Consider the following 20398-nt stretch of genomic DNA (forward strand, 5'->3'; position numbering starts at 1 on the left):
CAGCTCAGAGAGAGCGGCAGGGAGCTCAAACCCTGCTCCTCCCTCCCATTCAGGGCTCCCGCAAGAACAGCTCCAGCTCTCACCTTTCCTTTGCAGTTTTTGCCGGGGGAGGTGTTCTGCTTCTCCCCCTGCTTGGAGCAGTAACTGCCAGCGCCTTTGAAGGGGTAACTGTAAAGCTTTGCTGCATCCCAAGGCTGGCAGGAGGCTAAGCCCCCCCAGTGGGGTGACAGCAGCCCTTCCTCAGACTGAATAGGCTCCAGCAAAGCCAGTGGTAGGAAACCAGGTCCATCCAGCTGCAAGACACTCTCTGTCCCATCCAGCTGCAGGACACTGGGTCATCCAGCTGCCACCATGTCCATCGACAGTGGTACCACACGTCCCGGTGTGATGCTCACCCTGTGCGAGTGGCAGAGACCCCAGTGACTCCTGCAAGGAGCAGCTGTGGGTACTGCTGAGCATCTTAAGCCAGAAACAGGGCTTGAACTGAACCATGTTCTAGGTCCAACCAACCAGAGCAAGCCAGAACTGACCCATGGCCACACAGCTCTGCAAAGGGAGCCCCACGCCATCAGGACAAGCATGGATGAATGACCCTGCAGAAGTCCAGCCCAAATCCACAGCACCCAGATGTGTCAGGGATCACATCCCTGCTGCTGTGAGGACTGCAGCGATTTGGCACACTACGTTATCGTTAGGGAAACAGCTATCCGGGCCTAATTGCCAGCGGCTCACAGAAAACATGGCAGCCCCCGATGCTCGAAACAGAGCTGTGTAATCACCACAGAGACAAAGGACAGCTGAAAGAAGGAGTAAAAATAGATATTAATAAAAGAGAGCAGAACATGAGCACGCAGCTGGGTTGACTTACGGAGGGAGGAGGCAGTGACCCAGGAAGGGAGCAATGAGGGTTAAGCTCTTCTCATGAGAGCTAATTTCAGGTCAGACAAATCCTGCTGACAGATGATTTTTCACCTAAAACGTCCAGAGCAGGGGCTGTGCCGCCGCAGCCCAGCAGGGCCCGGGAAGCAGCCAGAGGAGCTGCTGCCAGCCCCATGATCCATGCTGGAGAATGGGGCAGCCCTGCCCAGGACGGGGACCATGGAGCCCTGCCTGACCCTGGGCTCTGCCCAGCAGCCTTTGGCAAGAGCCCACCCTGTGCACGCCACTGCGGTGGTACCCAGGAGGGGCAGGAGTGTCCCTGCAGCCCAGCCTGTCACTGTCACCTCTGCTTTGCTGTGACACACGGCCAGGCCCCAGCTCCCACCACCATCCATTATTCACATGCACCGTTCCTGAATATTGATGCTAAAAGCAAACTCCCGGCTTGCCCCTCCCCTGCATTAAAATGCCACGGGACCCCAGTCCTGATGGAGGCATCAGTGCTGCTGCCAGGCTCAACACCACATCACGGGAAGGCTTTCCCGCTCCCGAGGGATTCACCCAGCACGTTCCAATGTGAAGGAGGGAAGGCTCAAGGAATGAAAGGAGGTGCCTAAAGCGGACGCGAGGAGCTTGCTCCCCCCACCTCTCTTTGTTGCAGTAAAATAGATATAAATAAATGTTTCCTGCTTCTGTTTACCCAACTTTGAGACTTCCAGTGGAAGCCTGATTCCCACAGTGTATCATTACCCTTCATTAGTGCAATTTCCCAGACTTTAGGTGGCTGGAGAAGGAAAACAGAGGATAATCCAGCACTCTGCAAGCTGCAGACAGAAAAGCAGGGAGAGAAGCAGGCCCAGCTTCCAGCCTTCCGCCCAAAGCACTTCAGCATCCCAGCATCCGATTTCCTCCTCTCAGCACACGGGCAGGCACTCACAGCCGTTTCCCAGTGGCAAAGGAAGCCCCATAAAGCAGAGCAGCAATCCCTGCCTGCCCCATTGAGCCAGCACCTACATCCCCACTCCTGCAAGTGCACCCGTACAGCACAGGACCGCCCGCAGCAGCAGGTCAGAAGGCCCTTGCTCACTCTGCAGAGCACTGAGGCAGAGGTCAGCAAACAAGGGTAAGCCACATAACGAGGAGTTTGGCAGCACGGGCTTGTTCAGCAACCACAAACCCTCTGGAGGGACTAAACCAGGCCTGTCACACAGCAAAGACAAGTTATTGTGTGGGAGTCAGAGAAACAGTGCAGTGCTGACCCCATGCACTGAGACAGAACAGCAAAGCACCATGTACACCTCAACAGAGAGAGGATGACTGGCCCACAACACAAGGAATCCTCCTGCCCATGCTGTGCATCACCGGGCTGGACACACTCATGCCCTCCAGCCCTGCTCGCTGTGCCCACAGTCAGCAACGGAGGCAGGGGAAGGAGCTGTGCAGAGCCCACCCAGAGCACCACAACCAAACCCTGCTCTTTCCTCAGGTCCTTACTCAACAGATCTCTCCATCCTTTGGCTTTGCAGTCCTCGGGTGATGGACTGAGGATCCATCACACAAGGACAGCTAAGGTTTCCTTAGCTTGTCACCACTGCTAGATGCTGGAACAAAGAACAGTGTTGCTGTGACCACTGCAAACCCAATACATCACTAAAAAGACAGCTATTGTGTTAGCCTGGACATCACGCCGATGGGCAGCTGACATGCCCACGAGTAGGGACAGCTCTTGTTGCAACAGAGAAGGGCTCCAAGAAGAAACCTCATTTGTAGATCACTGCTTTGATACCATGGCCATTTTTGTATTCTGCATTTCTGTTTTATAGGGCCTTGTTTACTGCGCTGATATTTCATCCTGCAGATTCATCTTGGATCATTGCTGAGATTCCTCCCCAGCTCGCAGAGATGCCTCTGCTCACCATAAAAATCTATGTGGAGATTTCAGATTAATTAAAAGCTGTAAATTGCAGAGCCAGATGCGATAACTCACATCTTACCCTTCCAAGAAAAGGGAGATGAGGGGAACATGAAGGCCTCTCTGTTTAACAGCATGGCGCATCCCTTCAAGATGTCTCATTCTGCCTGCAGCCACATCACTCTGTCCACATTGTGACCCAGCTCAGCTTCATCCTGAGCCTTCCAGAGCCCCGAGAAACAACTCACACATGCCAGGGAGCTACACTCAACCCCCCCCTAGAAGCATTACTCTCCTTCCCCAGTAACGATGACTTGCTACCCAGGGAGGCCAGTGATGATGCTCCAAATCAACACACAAAGAGAGATGATGCTGCGGAGGGCTCCTGCCAAAGGTGGCTGTGTCCGTAGGGAGCAGAGGAGCCTCCCAGCACCCAAATCCATCTGATGTGGGAGCAGATCCCACCCTGCTGCCCACGCAGCTGCAGCAGTCCAGGCACTGAATGGGGACAGACGTGGTATCCCCCCCACCCCGCCCCGGGCCGGGGACGCTGCGTTTTGTGCCCAAGGACGTTCACGCAGCCGTGACCACCATCTGCTCACTGGCAGAGCACAGGCTCCAGTGCCGCTGCATTGCCTTAACGCAAGCACAAGGGTCACCCACTGTGCACCCTGCCCATCCACAGGCCCCCGCTCCAAAGGGCATCTTCCTGGCACCCTAAAGATCCCCCTGTTTAGCAGAAACAGAGGTTATTTGGCTCCTCCAACTCCTCCCTGCTTCCAGCTCTGCTGTCTGCAGCTCTTTTCCTGGCACAATACCTGATCTGACTTGCTCCCTCCCGCCGCCCTCTTCCCATCACTTCATGGGCAGACTAACAGAAGAGGGGCAGGCAGTAGCGTCCCTCAGTTCTTGAGCTCCTACTTGCCACAGATCTCTTAATGCATTTCTTGGCCAAGGGTTAGGAGATTAAACACTCCATAGAAGGCGAGCTGACACAAGCTGACAGACCTGAAGCTTCTGCACATGCATAAGTGCCAGTCCTCATCACAAGGATGCTTATTTGCCAGCCTCATACCTATCACTTTGGCTGGGAGTCAATCTAAATAAAGCAAATTCACTTGTTCTGATGGGGAGAGTGAGTCGCTGGGCTGTCATAAGGTTGAACTCAGCTGGCATCATTTTAAAGTAAAAAGTGCTGCAGAAACACAAAGCACGGCATCACCAGCCCCCTGGAGCTAGAAGGAGGGATCCGTGCTTCGCTCCAAAGCAATGGGGCCAGGGGCCAGCGGTCAGCCCGGACCATGCCCACACCTCGCTGTGCTCAGCCATGTAGCCCATCCCCTCTCCTTCCCTCTGGCTGCAAGGATTAAGACTCATTTCAGATGAAGTTTTCATTATTTTCTGCTCTCCTTCTTTATTCCCAAACTCATTTGCATGACAAAAAAAAAATTAAACAAAAGCTGCTTTTTGAATCTCCACTCATTACTCCCATTACGTTTGTTAACATCATTATCTTCAGCTGAAGATGGCAACTATTATCAAATGTTGCAGAGCTTTTGTAGACCTCTTGCTGTATTACTCTGGAAAATTGCTTTAATGCTTATGCTTTTAGTGGTTTTAAAAAACCAGCTATAGCATTAGAAGCCATAAAGAAGATAAAAACAGTGCATCATTTGATGATATGTGCATTTTTCCTCCATACATTGAAATATAAATACATGGTGGGAGTGCAGGATGCACAAGCTTTTCTTCCACTACAGGATCCACCAGGGATCCTCAGATCTGACCCTTAGATTCACCAGTCTCTCTCTCCAACACTTTCCTTCAGGAAAGAGTATAGTGATAAAAGCTGGGATTGAAAGGAGCACCTTGAAACACAACACAGGTTGGTTCCTCCAGACTTCAGCAACGCAGGTTGAGACGTGGCTAACGGCTCCCGCTGTGGGTGCAGCATCCCTATTTTGGGCAGGAGAAAGCAGGGAGCTGCTCAGGGAATAGCCCAGGCTGAAATGGCTCTTGCAGGGTGAGAATGGTGGAAAGGGATTCGGCTATTGGCTTCTGAAACCACGTGCTGCAATGGAGCTGCTCAGAGTCCCACAGGTGCTCTGTGAGGGAAGAAGCTCCAAGTGTCAGCAGTCTTTAGGCAGGAGGGAGCAATGCTGGAGCAAGAGCGTTTCTGCCTGGTTTCAAACACAGGCTTTGGAACTGGAGTTGTCACCATAATTAAATGCAAGCCCCTGTTACTCGGAGCTGTAGCTACAACCTCAGGGACACATCCAGCTCTCCAAAGTAGAATGCTGGGATTCTGTGCGCCCTGGTTAAAGCCAAAGAAAGCAGATCGCAGAAGGCTGAGCCCAACACAGTGCAGTCTCCAGGAGGAGGTGACAGCATTGCATCCCAGTCCCCAGCAGCACTGCAATCCAGGAGAATCCCATTATCTTTATGGGTGCACCTCTCCTCCCTGCTAACGATTCAGTGGGTCTAATTAGAGCGGACACATCCCAATGCCTCCACTTTCAACTGGAAACCAACACGGATAACCGTCAGAGCGCTGATAACATCTTGGCTCAGCAAACTGGAGGATACTTTAAATGAGAGAAGGGGAGAAAGAAAAGTGAGCCAGATACCAGCACATGGAAGAAGAGGCACAAGATTTGGCAGGGCAAAAGGGAAACGGGCTGGGAGCTTCCAAATCTGCCTTCCAATGAAATTATGCAGGGTATCCACAGGGTACCCAGGGTATGCACAAAACCAAAGGCTTCCAGACGCAATTGCTCAGGAGTAGGAGGGGTTGAGATCATCGTGGCAGAGGTGAAGAACAAGGAGAAGTGGTGGGGACATAGCGAGAAGGTGGGAGCCAAGGGCTCACGGAAGCTTCTCATACAGCACAGCACAAAGAGACTTAAAACCCTTGTCCCGCAGGCACAGGCAGCGATGAAGAGACCAAGTACAAGAAACAGAGGAGAACACGAGCTGGGGCAGGTCGGTGTTGCCACTTGCAGGGGCTCTGCCTCTCGCCATGGGCACTTTCAGCCCTGGTGGGTACAAGCACACAGCTCGGCAGCGAGGAGCATCCCCGAGCCCCCTCACCAGCGGCGGGGCTGATTTACAGAGCAGCAGGAGAGGTCAGAGCTCGATCGGCTTTCATCGATCAGCAAATTAAACTGAAGCAAAGCAAGCATAATGAGCGTAAAAATTTACAGCCTCTGCCCCGGGTTCAGGTGCACCCGGAGCTGAGGCAGCTCCAGCCCAAGCACTCATCTCTCTCCTAAGGAGGCAGGACGGGCAGCACAGAGAGAAGTTCAAAGTGCAGCTCTCGCCACGCACGTGCCCAGGCTGGCTCTGAGGGTGGCACGTGAAGCGTGACACCAAATCGACCGGCTTCAACCACGTACGAACGGCAGAACCACACAAGCCTATGACACAAGTTCACGCTTGGTCACACAGCCCACGAGACCCACGCAGGGGTTTAAATTATCGCTTTGTTTTCCATCAGGCTTTCTGGTGTTCATTTAAGCTGCCCAAACAAATAATTACGGTCTTATCTCCATCACGCAGCAGCATTAGCTGCAATTCATCATTTTTAGCTTCTTTGTTTCATGCATTGTGTACATATGTATAAATAAAGAACAAATCCAGCCCTTCGCATTTCATAGGATGCTGGCATCGCAAGATGCTCTTGCCAACACAGTGGAGATGGGCATTTGGTTAAATCTGGTCTCAACTAGAACAAAAATATAATCTCCACAGAACAATTCCCTGTAGGGAAGAGAAACATGTGTGCTGTTAACAGCTTCTGGAAATGAGACTATCGGGTCCGCAGGGCTCGAGGTACACAAGCGATGCTCAACGGGAGAGACATGGACATGGAACGGGCCACCCCGTGTAAAAATACACAAAAAACAGAGTGGAGAAGCCAGCCCAGAGGGAGCTGAGCCCCTGGAACCCCTACATCCCTGCTCCTGCACAGCACCATGCCAAGCACCGAGACCAGCATCCCGTTAACTACAAGCTGCTTAAGCACCCACCGACCAGCAAAGGGAGAGAAGCTGGATGTCAGCACCAGAACTGCAAATTATAACATTCTGGCCTTTTCCATGAGCTCCATCCCTGCATGCCCTTCCTACAGCCTGTAAAATGCTCCCTCGGTCAAGGAAAGAAGAAACAACCACAGAACCATACAGAAACCACCAGGGCCCACCTTGGAGAAGGCAAGCTGAGCAGCTCCTCTAAACAATCCCTTTGCTTCTCCCACCAGGTGCAGGATGTTCAGAGGAGCTGCTGCAGGCTCCCAGCAGCAACCTGATTTTGTCCTGCCCTTGGGTGGCTGCAGACAGAATACAAGGAGGTGAACACACCCCTGGCTCCTTCCCTTCCCCAGCAGGTTCCAAGCGGATGTTCCAAGCTGCAAATTGGAGCTGGTGCCCTCAGCATCCAGAGCACCATAAAATCACAGAATCAACTAGGTTAGAAAAGAGCAAGTCCAACCATTACCCCAGCACTGCCAAGCCCACCACTAAACCATATCACAAAGGGCCTCATCTACATGGTTTCTGAACACTTCCAGTGACAGTGATTCCATGAGTTCTCTGGGCAGCCTGTTCCACAGCCTGACCACCCTCTCAGTGAAGAATTCTTCCCTAATATCCAATGTAAACCTCCCCTGGCACAGCCAAGCAGCTGCTCCAGGCTTTGCTGGGTAGCCGGGAGGAATCCTGCATTATAAAGCCCTCACCCGCCATCGATCTCATCCGAGAGCCAGGTCGGAGGTAACTATAACTCACACGCAATCACTAGATAAGACACGACAGGTTATGCCAGAGCTCTGCCAAGAAAGATCACGGAGATGATTATGAAGTTAACTCCCGACACCGCCGCGCGCGCGTTGTACATATATTGTATGCAATAGCCATAGCTCTTGTTTAAACAGTGGGACGTGCCAGGACGTCTGATCGATTATATAGCAGCTGAGCTCAGGGAGCGGTGCTAAGGAGGTGGAAGCAGGCCAAAGGCAATGGGACTTCACCTGGAGAAGCCAGCAATAATCCTGTGTGTCTCATATCCCAACCAGGATGGGCACCCATCACCCAGGAGATCACCAGGGATGCTCAGTGCACCACATCAGGGGCCGTGCCTGGCTGTCCACCTTCTTATGCACGCTCACATCTCTGCACTGGGATACATACAAGCATGGAAAACAAGGTGTAGAAATGTTAACACTTCTACATGCTCAGGAAGCACTTAAGAAACCACAGCGTTCAACAACACGCTGCAATTACAGGCACCCATCGAGTGTTTGACACCATTAAGTCCATAGCATCACACTGCAAAGAAAACACAAGAGATGCGAGTCAAATGGACATTAAATGAGACACAACACGCAGTCTCCAGTGGTGTCACCAGCTCCCTTGCCTGCAGCACACTGTTCTCCAAGATGCAAATGAGAGCTGGTTTGCAGGGAGAAGCAGCTACGAGTAATCAGTCAGGGACTGAAGCAGGAGCACAGTGATAACTAGCATGAAGCTTCTCATTTCAGCTACGATCACAATTCCCCAGTGATGAGGAAACAAAGACCTGGGCTTCCCTCTGACCGACGCACGATGGTCTTGGTGCCATCAGCCCCATTCTATTTGCCAACTTCCCCAGGTCCCAATGGCTCTGCTGCAAGAGGGGTCAATGCCAGACCCTGCCTTGAAGCAGAGTGAGAGGATTCGACCACTCTTAAAGGCAGCCACAAGCCTATTGGACCATGTCTGTGTGCCTGGGGAGCCCATGGCCATGTGGGGCAAGAGAAGCATGTCCTCTGCAAGCCCAAGCCACATACCCAAGCCAGGTACTGCCTGTAACGGGTACCCTGCACTACCCTGCACCAGGGATGACCAGCAGGGAAGGGAAAGGGGGCACAGGGAGAGCCTGGGGAGCAGTGACAGCACCCGAGCAGGCAGGGAACTGACACAGAGACCACAGGTACAGCTCAGCCACCACAATCCATGGTTTCAAAGCTGCTTTCAGTGGAAAGACCCAGAAGAGGGAAGGGAGGCTCTGGAAAGGAATATTAAACACTGCAGAAATAAAAGGTGTTGCTCAAGAGAAAACATAACAAGGCTGAAACCCAGCATGGTGCAGCCTTCAGACGAAATGGAGATGAGCTGCGAACTGATCGCTCCCTCTTAAGGGATGCTCTGGCTGTTTAAGGAGGGGGGGCACACTCATCCTTCCTCACCACAGAGTCAGACAGACATGGCTCACATAGTGCCCCAGCCACACGTGGGGTCCTGCCCTTTTGCACGTCCCATTTCTTGGTGCCACGTGGTTATATGGGAATCTCAGTTTCCAGTCAAAAATAACACCAGTTTCCAGCCCTGAAGGTGCAGAAAACAGTGACCTCTAAAAATCCTGAAACTGAAAGGCAAAGCAAACGAGTCCCAAATTTGTCTACGCTATAAACGTCAATTTCTTTTTGAAAGAAATGAATGTTTTTGATGAATGTTTTCTTGAATGCCTGCTTTTGGCAGTGCTGCCATCTGTGACAAATCTCTGCCACGCTCGCTATTAGGCTTTTCATTCCCAAGCAGAGTTCATAGCAGCTTTAATAAATGGTTAAAAGATTGTCGGGAGTCCAAAGGGCCAGCAGCTTGTTTACCACAAGTGGCTTCTGTCACCAAGTAAAGCACCTTTGACTGATAAGCTTACAGCCCGCCAGGCCTCATGCAGCTTCCTCTGCAACCCTCTAACAAGCAGCAGTTTCAGAAGCACTTTAGCGATGTTGGGCACTTAGGAACCTAATCCTTATCGACTCTGAATGAGATTTATATTCCAGAATGGCTAGCTCGCTTGTGAAAGAGGTCCCTGGGTCACTCAGAGCCTTCACCCAACATCTCTGAGTCATTTATGAGCCTTTTAATACCATTCATCAACAAAGAGCACAAGCTCTCACCCTAGCAAGCACCAAGTGCAGCCTCTTGGGTCCGCAGCAGCCATCCCTGGCTACCAAAAGCCTTCAGAAGGGGCTACGGACACATCCATCAACCCCAAACTGTGCCCATCAGCCTTGATCGGTCCTGGGTTGGGGGAAAGCGGGCTTTGTTGGGTGCAGAGCCCATGCACGGCACAGGCAAGGGACCTGAGGAGCCCTCCTTTGGCATGTCAGCACCAAGGCTTCGTGGCTTGTGAAATGGAGTCCTGAAATGGCTGGTAGTGTATTTGTAGATCCCGTGCGTGACTGAATCAAGAGGAACAATCAGATCTTTTTCCAGATTCGGCAAACATCAGTATAATAAGAAACAAAATTAATTATACGCTTGAAGACGTGCGCCGGAGCAATGCCCTGTATTTTCTCCTCATTGTTCTCCAAGCCTTCCAGAGCCACATTTAAATAAAAATGAAGCCGTTATTTAAACCGCAATTAAAGATGGAGCAATTTATTTTTAAACGAGAGCTATCGTCAGCAGAGGAGGAGGAGGAGGAGAAGGAGGAGGAGGAGGAGGAGGAAGGGGAGCTGAACCCAGCGCCGCCGCAGCCCACTGGTGCCACACGGCCAGGCACTGCCGAAGGCAGCATTCCCAACAGCAGCGCTGAGCACACGCTTCCCGCAGCATCCCAAAGGGGCACAGCCTGCACCGTGCCCAATCCTCACGCTGCTCCTCGCGGCCCCACAGCCCTCTCTCAGCACCTTGGTGCAGCGAGAAGGACGAGGGGCTTGGTTGTAAAGGCTGAGCCCTTGCTCCACCAGCTCACATCAGCTCCTCCTCAGCCGCATCACAGCGCGCCAGTGCCGGGCACTGCGGATGCGTTCCAGGAAGGCATCTGCACCAATGTGCTCATTTGCTCCCAAGCAGGGGGCCAGCACCACAACACCAAAATCCAGCCCTGCTGCCCCTTGGGATGCTCACCCAGAGAGCTCAGCCCTCCCTGCCCCAGTGAGGTGTCCATCGGACATCCCATGCCAAGGAGCAGGGAGCATCCTGCACAGAAAGAGGCTGCGGCTGTGCTGCCAGGAGGGGGCTGGGGAGGGAGGAAGAGAAGCAACCACAACAAAAACCCACCCTCTCTTTTCAGAAGACAGCAGAATTTATCAGCCTGCAGCCCTTCACATCTGTCTCCTCATGCAAAATGAAAGAGGCTTTGAAAAACAGAGGAGATGAAATAAAGCCGTCTGTGTTAGGAAGCTGGCATCTCTGCCACTGTCACTGTCACCATGGTAGGAATAATGACCGGGATTGTTCCTGCATCTGTGTATGTGTGCGGATGCACGGGGAGGAGGGGGGCAGGAAGATGCACACCCGCACCACCACCATCACCACCTCCTCAGGGCGAGCACCCCAACCCTGCTCCCATGCTGAGGTGGCCACGCACGTGAGCCATCCCAATGGACACATCAGCCGTGATGGCTCAAGCGGCAGTGACTTCAGCTCCACTACACACAGCGCTGGTTCCTGTCCCTCGGCAGCCCATCACAAGCCCCCAGGGGCAGATGGCTCAAGCTCATAAAGACATGTGGCTGGAAAAGAAGTTCCGACCTGTACGGCTTCCACATCACTTGGCTTTGCTGTGACCATTGTGCCTGGGGAGGCAGAGCTCCCTAGGGAGAGCTTGGGCTGGCAGGACTGGAGCCAGCACTGCACTGCCATAGATGACAATTCAAACGCAGGTATAAAAGGAAGAAGACTCAGGCAGGGTGGAGAAGCTGAATGTGCCAGCAAACAGCTGGTGAAGCGAACCCTCTCCCTCCAAACCCTTTTCTCAGAAACGGGTTGGGCGTTTTCAAAGGGATTTTGGTGCTGTCCAAGCCCACCAAGCCAGTAGCAGCCCTGGAGAGTGCTCCAGGCAGAGGAGTGTCTCCCAAGGGTCCCTTAGGCATCCTTCAGGGATCCCAAGGATCTCTCAGTGGCCCATGGCTGTTCAACCCTATGGTGTGCACACTGGGCATCCTGTCTGGCACGCAAAGCGGTGATCCCACATTTAGCTTGAGCCACACCAGTGCCCTACAGAAACTCACATCCCAAGGGATTTCAGATCTCCTTCAGCAGGAATGTCCTTAAAGCACACAAAAACATCACAATTTAGCTACTGCCTTCTGACCAGGGAGACAAGACCACAGCCCCTGTAACTCAGCAAGGACCTGGATGCTCTCCGCTCAGGCAGGGGGCACGGAGCAGCAGCAGGTTCAGCAAGGCACAGAAGGCATGCGGAGCACCAGATTTCATTCCATAGCTCAGCTCCTCTGTGAGCTGGGCCCTAAAACCTTCCCCAAGGGCTGGTTCTCAGCAGAGAAGCCTCTTGCAATGATACACAGCATGCGGTCTAAGGGTCTCAAGCTCCTCCAAGCACCATGGGAGGTTAATCAGCCCCCGCTGCACCTCCATCCCCTCCTGCTCACGTTGCTCCCCTTCTTTGCATGCCACTGGAGGGGTGCTCCAGAGGACTTTCCTCTTGTTCCTGACTTCCTTGTAATTTCCTGCAACATCGCTATTTGCAATTCAGAGCATAACTGGAACAATCTACCCTGGGACCCAGGAGAGTCTGTACAACACATCCTGCTGCCTGCTGCTAGCAGACCGCTCCTCCATGCCTCTCCTCCTGCTGATCTCTGCCTGCTCTCTGCAATGCACTCTTTCCACTTAAATCATCTCAATCCTCATGCCACAGTCACTGCTGAAGGTTTTGCTCAGCGGGTACCATGGCTGTTGTCTCCAAAGAGTCTCCTGGGGTAGCTCCCCTGCAGAGGAGCAAGCAGAGCACACAGTGGACGCGAACCACCCTTTGCTCTTGTGCTTCGCGGGGATCTGTGCACATACCCCTTGGCTGGGATGCTCTGTGCATTGAGCTCAAGCAGCGCCAAGTACCACAGGGATGCAGGAAGGCCTCCCTGCTGCTCACCATCGCCCTCACCTCTGCCACAAGGGAGCCTGATGTGGATCCTGAGTCCACGGCAGCCCAGTGGTGCTGTGGAGGACAGGAACCTCTCGCTGGGTCCGGGTTAGGCACTGGGCAGAGATTTACGGCTCACCCGTCTCCTGCGGCTGCTCCAACCCCTCAGCCATGCATCCCACCCACCCTCTATATTCCCTATGGCGCAGCTGCTCCTCGGGGCAGCCCAAGATTTACGCTTACAGGTACACAAAGAGATGGCAGCTCCAAGAGCAGCTACTCCTCTGTATTTCATGCCTTGGAGCTTGTCATGCTGTATTTGGCTTGTGCTCTATAGTGCCGCAGGGCTTGAGCAAGGGCAAGGACATCACGTGGGACCGGGATGCCAAGTTCTAGATCAACAGCACCTTTCCTTCTCCAAAACCCTCCACATCCTTCCTTCTCGACCCTGCAGAGAAAGAAGCCAAAGTCCTCCTTGCTCCGACTGCAGATGGAACATCCCCTCCTGCCGAAGCTGCAGCAGCACAGCGAGCAGCTCTGTCTCAGGATGGGCCAAAAGCTCCATTTCAGGCACATCTCGGAGAGCTGCTGCGTGGGCAACAAGGTCAGGAGCTGCCAAACCAGCCTCTCACACCAGGGGAAAGTGGAGACACCCAGCACGGCCGGGCACCAGGAGCACGGGGAGCAGAGCAGCCAGCCCTCGGGTAACCCCTGCCCTGCGCCACGCTCGCTCCTCTCTGCTCCAGGCATTGTATTTACTTGTTGTAGTCCTTTTGCTCGGCGTGTGTGCATGCGTGTGCGAGATTGTCTCCAACGTGACTCTGCATTATCAGGGCTATAATGAGTCCTTGTTAAAGTGGATTTGATGGAATAATTATATTCCAAAAAAACCTGCGGGAAAGCGCTCTCCCCTCTTAAAGGGCAGGATCATCAAACGTTCTCGCCACATTATTTGCAGTCACACCTTCTGCTGCATCTGCTCCTTTTAAAATCTCTAACTCCAATCTGATCTGAATATATAAATCTGAATTATCACAGCAAAAGGAGATGTGCTCACACCTTTTTTTATCTGTTGCCATGGCGATTAGATAAAATTCACGCCAAGTCTCTGGGGAAGGATGAAATGATTTCAGACAGAATCTCACCCCACTTGGTGAGAATAACGCCTGGAGCTACTTCCCTCTGTAACAGGTCTGGGCACATGTCGCAGCCAGAGAGGGTGGCGGGGGTAGGGAGAGGCCAGGACACCTTTAGAGACCTTGGGATCATCAGGGAAAAGGTTCTGCAGCCCCCTCAGATAGGGTAAGACAACGCTCGTTTAAATCACATCAGGCTGCTCCACGCTGCGAGTCAACCTGTCCCAGGCAGCAGCTACAAGACCCAGCTGAAAAGGCCAATTCTTCACCAGCCTTTTGCCCAGTGGTCACAGCTTTCATCTCGGAGCTGCCCCCACAGATTGCTCCCTGCACATGCCAGGAGGGAGCGGGGCAGGATGCACAGGAGCCCGGGCTCAATCCTCTCTCAAGGGGTCACAGCCACCAGCCCTGTGCTCCACCACAGTGACAACAGGGAGAGGACAGTGGGGTGGCCCAACACACTCAGACCATGGGCTGCTTGCTCCCAGAGCATGCACCTAGCTTTAAACCAGAGGGAGTTATTCCACACCGAGGCAAAACCAAACAGACCCAGTGGTAATGACCCTCAGCAGCTTATCTCCTGTCCTCAAACCGTCTCAATGGAGACAAACACAGAAACAAGCAGCGCTTCTCGCCGCGCCGTGTTTATTCTGTCCCAGCATCCCGCTTTTCTCCAGTAACAGGAGATTGATGTCGCCCAGAACACGCCTATTGATACAAGGACAATGCTGAATTATCCAGGTCCTGGCTCTTCTGCCCCTTGGATCACGCCTCTGTGCACCCCGTCCATGCGGGAATGCTGCACCCAGAAATCCTCAGCCATGTTTAATAGCAGGTAGCTTCACGCTGCATCCCCACACTCACCACATCTCGAGACGGGTTGCAGAGGAATTTGTGTACATTTACACCTCGAGTGCTGTAGAGTAAAACAGAACGGGTGGCAGATGCTGCAAGGTGCAGCAGAGGGCACGCATCCCCAGGGTGAACGGCCACACGTAACCATGAGAAAGCTGCTGCAGTTTTAGCTCCCACAGCACTAAACCTGTGCTGAGATTAGTTTAAGACTCCTGGAAACAGCCTTGGGCACCGCAGGGGGTGGGACAGAAGGGCTGCTCAGGTCAAATTAAGCTCATATCTGAACCACTGCAACCAGATTACTCCAGGTATCTTCAAAACTCCTGAAAGTGTGCTGCTCAGTCAAGAACCTGCACAAAACCAGACCTAAAACTTCACAGAACTTATTGTGCTCCCAATTCCCTTCTGGCAAGCTTTACAGTTTGCTTTCCAGAGACAGGATTTTGTGGCTATCCAATTACTAAGTAAGTGCATCCAAGTACCTGCAGCCCTCAGAGGATACGTATTAGGGTTGCTGAGAAAAGCAGGGCCCTCAGGAATGCCTGTACCTTGAGAAGTGTTGCACTTAGATTTTTTCCAACACAATCTATCAAGTACACAACACCGAAGCATCAAACAGCAGCTCAGCTCTGGGGTTGCCAGTCCAGTAATACTGTTCTGTGCTGCCCTGGCAAGCCACAGGCTACCAACAGGCTAGGCAAGACAAGATGACAAACGCCATCAGCCTTCCCTTGCAGCTGAAGCAATGCCATTGCACCATGAGGACACTGCTTTTGGTCTCCGGGACACCACGGAAAGCCACTCCAGCAGTGTTAGGCCCGTGCACCCAAGTGACACCCATGTCCCAGCACCCAGCCTCCCAGGCAAATCCTGCCATGCTCTCAAGACACATCAGTGCAGATGTGCAGTGATGGCCACAGGACCAGAGCCCGATAACACAACCATCCTTGGAGCTCCTGGTGGCACAGCGGGCACAGCCTGAGCAGGTGACGTGTTTGTGGCAAGAAAACAAACCTGGATGCACATTCACATCCCTGAGCTGGCTGCGGAATGGCTTGGCTGTGAATGTACAGGTGCCCATGTGCTCACAGGGTTCCCAAATCCAAGCAGCGCATGCAGGAGCGCACCACAACAACAGCAGCTTGGATGCATGCTCCAAGAGCATCCACATACATGAGCCCCATGCTAGAACAGGGCCTGTGACTGCTGACATCAGGCTACACCATGCGATGCCTGAGGAGAGGACAAGTCAGCACCATTCATTTCCATTCCGGTGCCACCACAGCGAATAAAGCAGCTGCAGTTGCATATGCAACATAGCTCCTCCATGGCAAATCAAAGCCATGCATGTGCCTAAGAGGCTCCTCACGTTACCCAGCCTGGTGATAGTGCTTTAAAAATAAAAATTAAAAATAAAAGCTCTTTACCACGCTGAGCTCTTAAACTGGCTTCTAGCAAGAGTTTCTCCCTCATTCCCTATGGAAAAGGGTCTGCAAGACATCCTCCTCCCATTACTCCCCCCGCCAACACACATCGAGCTTCATCAATAGCAAGAGTCTGAAATCACAGCCTGGGTGTGAAGCGCAATCTTGCGCCCAGCCCCTGACCCTGCAAGTGCCGCTGCCGTGCCCCCGGTGAGCCTGTGCTCCATGCCAGAGCCCTGCGAGCGGTGCTGTGCATGCGACAAGGCTGAGAACGAGCGGCGAGATTGATTCTGATGTGAGCACCAGCAAAGCAAATGGGTTTTTGAAAACCCTATAATTTCTGCGCAACCCCTGACTTCACTAAACACACAGTTTTAGACTACAGCACAGTTAGGTAGGCATTAAACAAAAACGAGCTGCACTAATGATGATTTATGTGCGGGATAGCCTTCCATAAAGAATTTGTCTTTGATTTCAGGGTAAGTTACAGCGACGCCAAGTTAACCAAATAATGCAGCTCAGCGCCTCGGCCCCCCCACTGCAGCAGGGCCACACAGGCACTGAGCGCTCCCAACGATCGCTCCAGGTCTCTTCCAGTGCAGGTGCTCCTGAAGGGATGCAATCACCAGGGAATCCGACAGGCAAAAGCCAGGCACAGGCACCTTCTGCAAGGGGTGGAAGCAGCAGGCATCCAGAAAAGGGCCCCCTGCTCCCCATGCACCCTGTGCCTGCGCAGGGATGCTGGCACCTGCATCCCACCAGCAAACCACCAGCAAAAGAGCAGCCAGGCCTGCCTGAAGACATGCCTCAAAGGCCCAGCCACAGAGGTTGGGAACGCCATAATCCCAATACAGTGTAAAAAGAACCCAAGAAAGCTCACAAGAGGGCCATGTACTGTGCTGGAGACCAGAGCTTGCTGGAACAGCAGCCCCAGGGGAAAAGCTTGGTCCCTGATTCCTGAGCTGCACAGTATTTTAGTTGGGGGGGAGACAGGACGACCAGGGATGCAAAGGAAACCAGAGATTTACTGCAGATACAGTCACTTAGAGAGGTCTGGATGGAGGGTTTCCCTGCTCCTGCGTGTCAGGACTGCTCATCCCCTGCTGCACCAAGGCTCGCAGGGAAGATGCAGTCTTCCACAGGCAGCACTAGAGGAAAGTTTCAGGAACAGCAGCAAGTTTGGCAGAGTGAAGCTAGGAAAGAACACCACATTACACACAGGCAGCTGTAAACACTGCTTGGATGTATTTACATCCGAGGAAGAGCTGCAGCACTTCCACACACCTCTGTTTGCCAGCGAGCCATGAGGCGCTGGGTCTGTACCACCAACGGTCTCACCATGCAGAAAGCACGTTGAAGGGAGATATTAGGCCTCAGCACCACACTTCAGCTCTCCTCAGCCTTCGCTCTGTTCGCTCTGAGCAGCAGGGACACCCTCCTCCTCCCCTTGCTCGGAATTAGGACAGAAGCAGAGGTTCACCAGCGGTCAAGACAAGACCGTGTTTTTGGTAACAGCAAAGCCAGTTTTAGCTCTAACACAAGCAACAACAAAAAAAATCAGCTTCAGGCAGATACTATATTTGTAACCCAACAGCAAAACATGTTTGCTTGTGTTGACTCTGCACTGTAACACAATTTATATGTTCTGTCTTTAGGGTAATTATTGCTTTAGAATGTTAAAATCGCTCCACTCTAATTAAATCATCATATTAAAAAATCCACCGCCACAGCAAAGTTGGGAACAAGGCTGGATAAGATCGCATGAGTGCAGGGGTGCTCGGTTCACAACTTGCCACTGAGCAAACCAGGACCTCGGGAGCAACAGACACCTTCCCTGGAAGCGCTGCCAGGAGCACAGGCACCTTCAGGCACCGAGGAACGAACACCACAGGTGCTGGTGGTGATGGACCTTGGCATGCCCTGCTCAAACACCCTATGGTGAGCGGAGCATCACCACGCAAGCATCGCACTGCCCAGCAAAGGGTACCATACCCTGTCCAACACCAGCTGGCCTCCAAGGGAGCCTCCACAAATGCTTTCCACAGCTTCATTGGACCACCCAGCAGTTTCTCACTGCTAAAATGAAATGGTCATTTCCACAGTGTTCCAAAACACCCTCACATTGCAGGAGCTCCGTGCAGAGCCTTGCACTCAAGGAGGCAAAAGGCTGCTTGGACACGAGCTGGCTGCTGATCAACACAAGCTCATCGCTCTGAATGCCCACCCAGGGAAGACCATGCTCCGGAGGCAAGGAGCTTCATGTGGTCAGAACAGGGTCAGTGCTGGGGAGCACAGGTTCTGCAGACCCGGGTCAGGGCAGTTGGCTCCCGGCCCCAGAGCTACAAACTGTGATGGGCCCCCTGCCAGCAAGGACACAGCCGCAGTCAGTGCAGCCCAGTGCCCTGCACACAGACCCTGCCAATGCATCACAGCCTGGGGGCCATCAGTCACTATCAGCACTCCCTGAGCACCACTTCCCTTTGCCTGCCTCCCGGCACATGGGCTGTGCTGAGTCAGCACATCAGCAGCACTCAGGAGGCACAGGCCACCAGCAAGAGCCACTAGTGCCCTCAGGAGAACCTGTCACCCGCTCCAGGTGAAGCACTTTGCTCCTTAAGCTCCTTAAGAAACAGCCCTGCAAGCAGGATTACAGCAAATCACCTCTCGTGCTTGGTCAGCGGCCACCAGGCTCATGCCCTGCTCCCTGTGGCATCTGCCCCTCTCAGCACTACCACTGCAGCAACAGAGCCCTGGAGGAGCATCCGGACTTGCTGACCTGTGGGCAAATATCAAGCTCAGAGCACTGACTTTGGGCAAAATCCTTTAATTCTCTGCATGCCCCTGGGGGAAGCAGTATTGATTGCTTTACTACCAGCTTACACATGCTGTGCGGGCAGCCAGCGCTGCCATCAATACCGGCTCTGAGGAGGGAGCCAAAAGGTCACCCCGGTACACGGGGCTGGCCCCATGCTGTGCCAGCACCTGCCCACAGCCCTTGTGCTGCTCCAAAGCCTGTGAGCAGCCAGGCAGGAGCATGGGATCAGCGCTTGCAGCACCAGCAGCTTACCCTGCTCTGTGCCCTCTGAGCTGCACGGAGGCCATGTCCCATCAGTGCTCCAGCCCATTCCCAGCTGCGGGAAGAGCCCGGTTCAAAAGCTCTCTGCTCCAATGGGACCCCTGTCCCTCCCGCAGGCCCCTTCCCCACAGACCAAAATCAGCGCAGAGCAGGACACATCCCAGTCCACAAGGCAGGCACCAGGGAAAGGGATGCCAGGGGAAGCGGTGGACGATGCCATTTGTACCGAGTTCCTTCCCCTGTGGCTCAATCAGCTGTGAAAACTCACAACTGAAGCTGGGAATTTACTTCCTGACAGCAAGAAAACCAGCTCAGATGCTGGAGTCAGGACACAGACAGCACGGGACGGCTCCTCTCCTGTTGCCCACACCCCTCATGCCAGGTACCCAAAGCGACCAGGCTTGCAGGGACACGGGAGAGGCCAGAACAGGGCACACTTGCATCAAACATCCATGAGCCCTGAGAGATACAACAAATACCGACCACAGCACCAAGGAGACCCCGAACACAGCACATCTGCCTGCACCATCAGCCATTTTCCAGTATGAAGGTGGGAGATGGTCATCAACAGAAGCCTTTGCTTCGGCAGCATAGGCACAGCCAATAAGCCAAGAAAAACACCTCCATGACAATGAGTTTCGCACGTTGCAAAGCAGATTTCCAAAGAAAATAGAAGCTCCATTCTTACCTGGGATGATAGAAACGGTGTCTTTCTCCCAGGACACAACACTAACGTATTCCTGCACTGAAGAGGGGATGAGGCACTTGAAAACAGCCACGTTTCCACGCATCGACCTTTGGTCCTCCACCCGAACGGTGTACGGTTCCCTGAAAACTGCACAGAAAAGCAGGAGGTGTGACAGTGCTGGGGGAACACACACTTCCTTTTGCTTTAATCCCATGATTCCCAAACAAACCAACCCACCCAGCAGCAAACTGCTTCCATCCCAAGCACAGAGCCCACCTTCCTGGGGAAGGAAGAGGCTCTCCTCTGGAGAGCACAGACCTGTGCTTGGCACACAGAGGGATGCTCCTGCTGCTGGGACCCTGAAACGGTCCCCAGTGTCACCTGGCCTTGGTGCTAAGGTAAGCTGCTGGTTTTATAGTCACCAAAGTGGCTAAGCAGAGGTTTGAAGCACCCGGATTTCAGCACAGGGATCAAGGGTATTCCGTAGCTGTAATGTTCAACCTGCACCTTGAGGTAATCACTTCACTGCTGGGTGCATGCTGAGAACGCAGCCATGAG

The 20398-nt window shown here is 53.2% G+C and overlaps 1 protein-coding gene across 1 annotated transcript in view; it reads right to left on the reverse strand.

Moving 5' to 3' along the window:
* The window catches only part of DSCAML1 (DS cell adhesion molecule like 1), a 93858-nt gene that overhangs the window by 63214 nt on the left and 10246 nt on the right, over positions 1 to 20398 (reverse strand). Inside the window, exon 3 of the mRNA XM_057432018.1 lies at positions 19841 to 19987. Coding sequence (XP_057288001.1) covers positions 19841 to 19987 — 147 coding nt within the window. The remainder of the gene's footprint in view (positions 1 to 19840; positions 19988 to 20398) is intronic.

Source organism: Pezoporus wallicus, unplaced genomic scaffold (assembly GCF_028554395.1).
Source record: "Pezoporus wallicus isolate ANWC-B61680 ecotype Strahan unplaced genomic scaffold, APGP_CSIRO_Pwel_v1 scaffold_8769, whole genome shotgun sequence".
NCBI classification, from domain to species: domain Eukaryota; kingdom Metazoa; phylum Chordata; class Aves; order Psittaciformes; family Psittacidae; genus Pezoporus; species Pezoporus wallicus.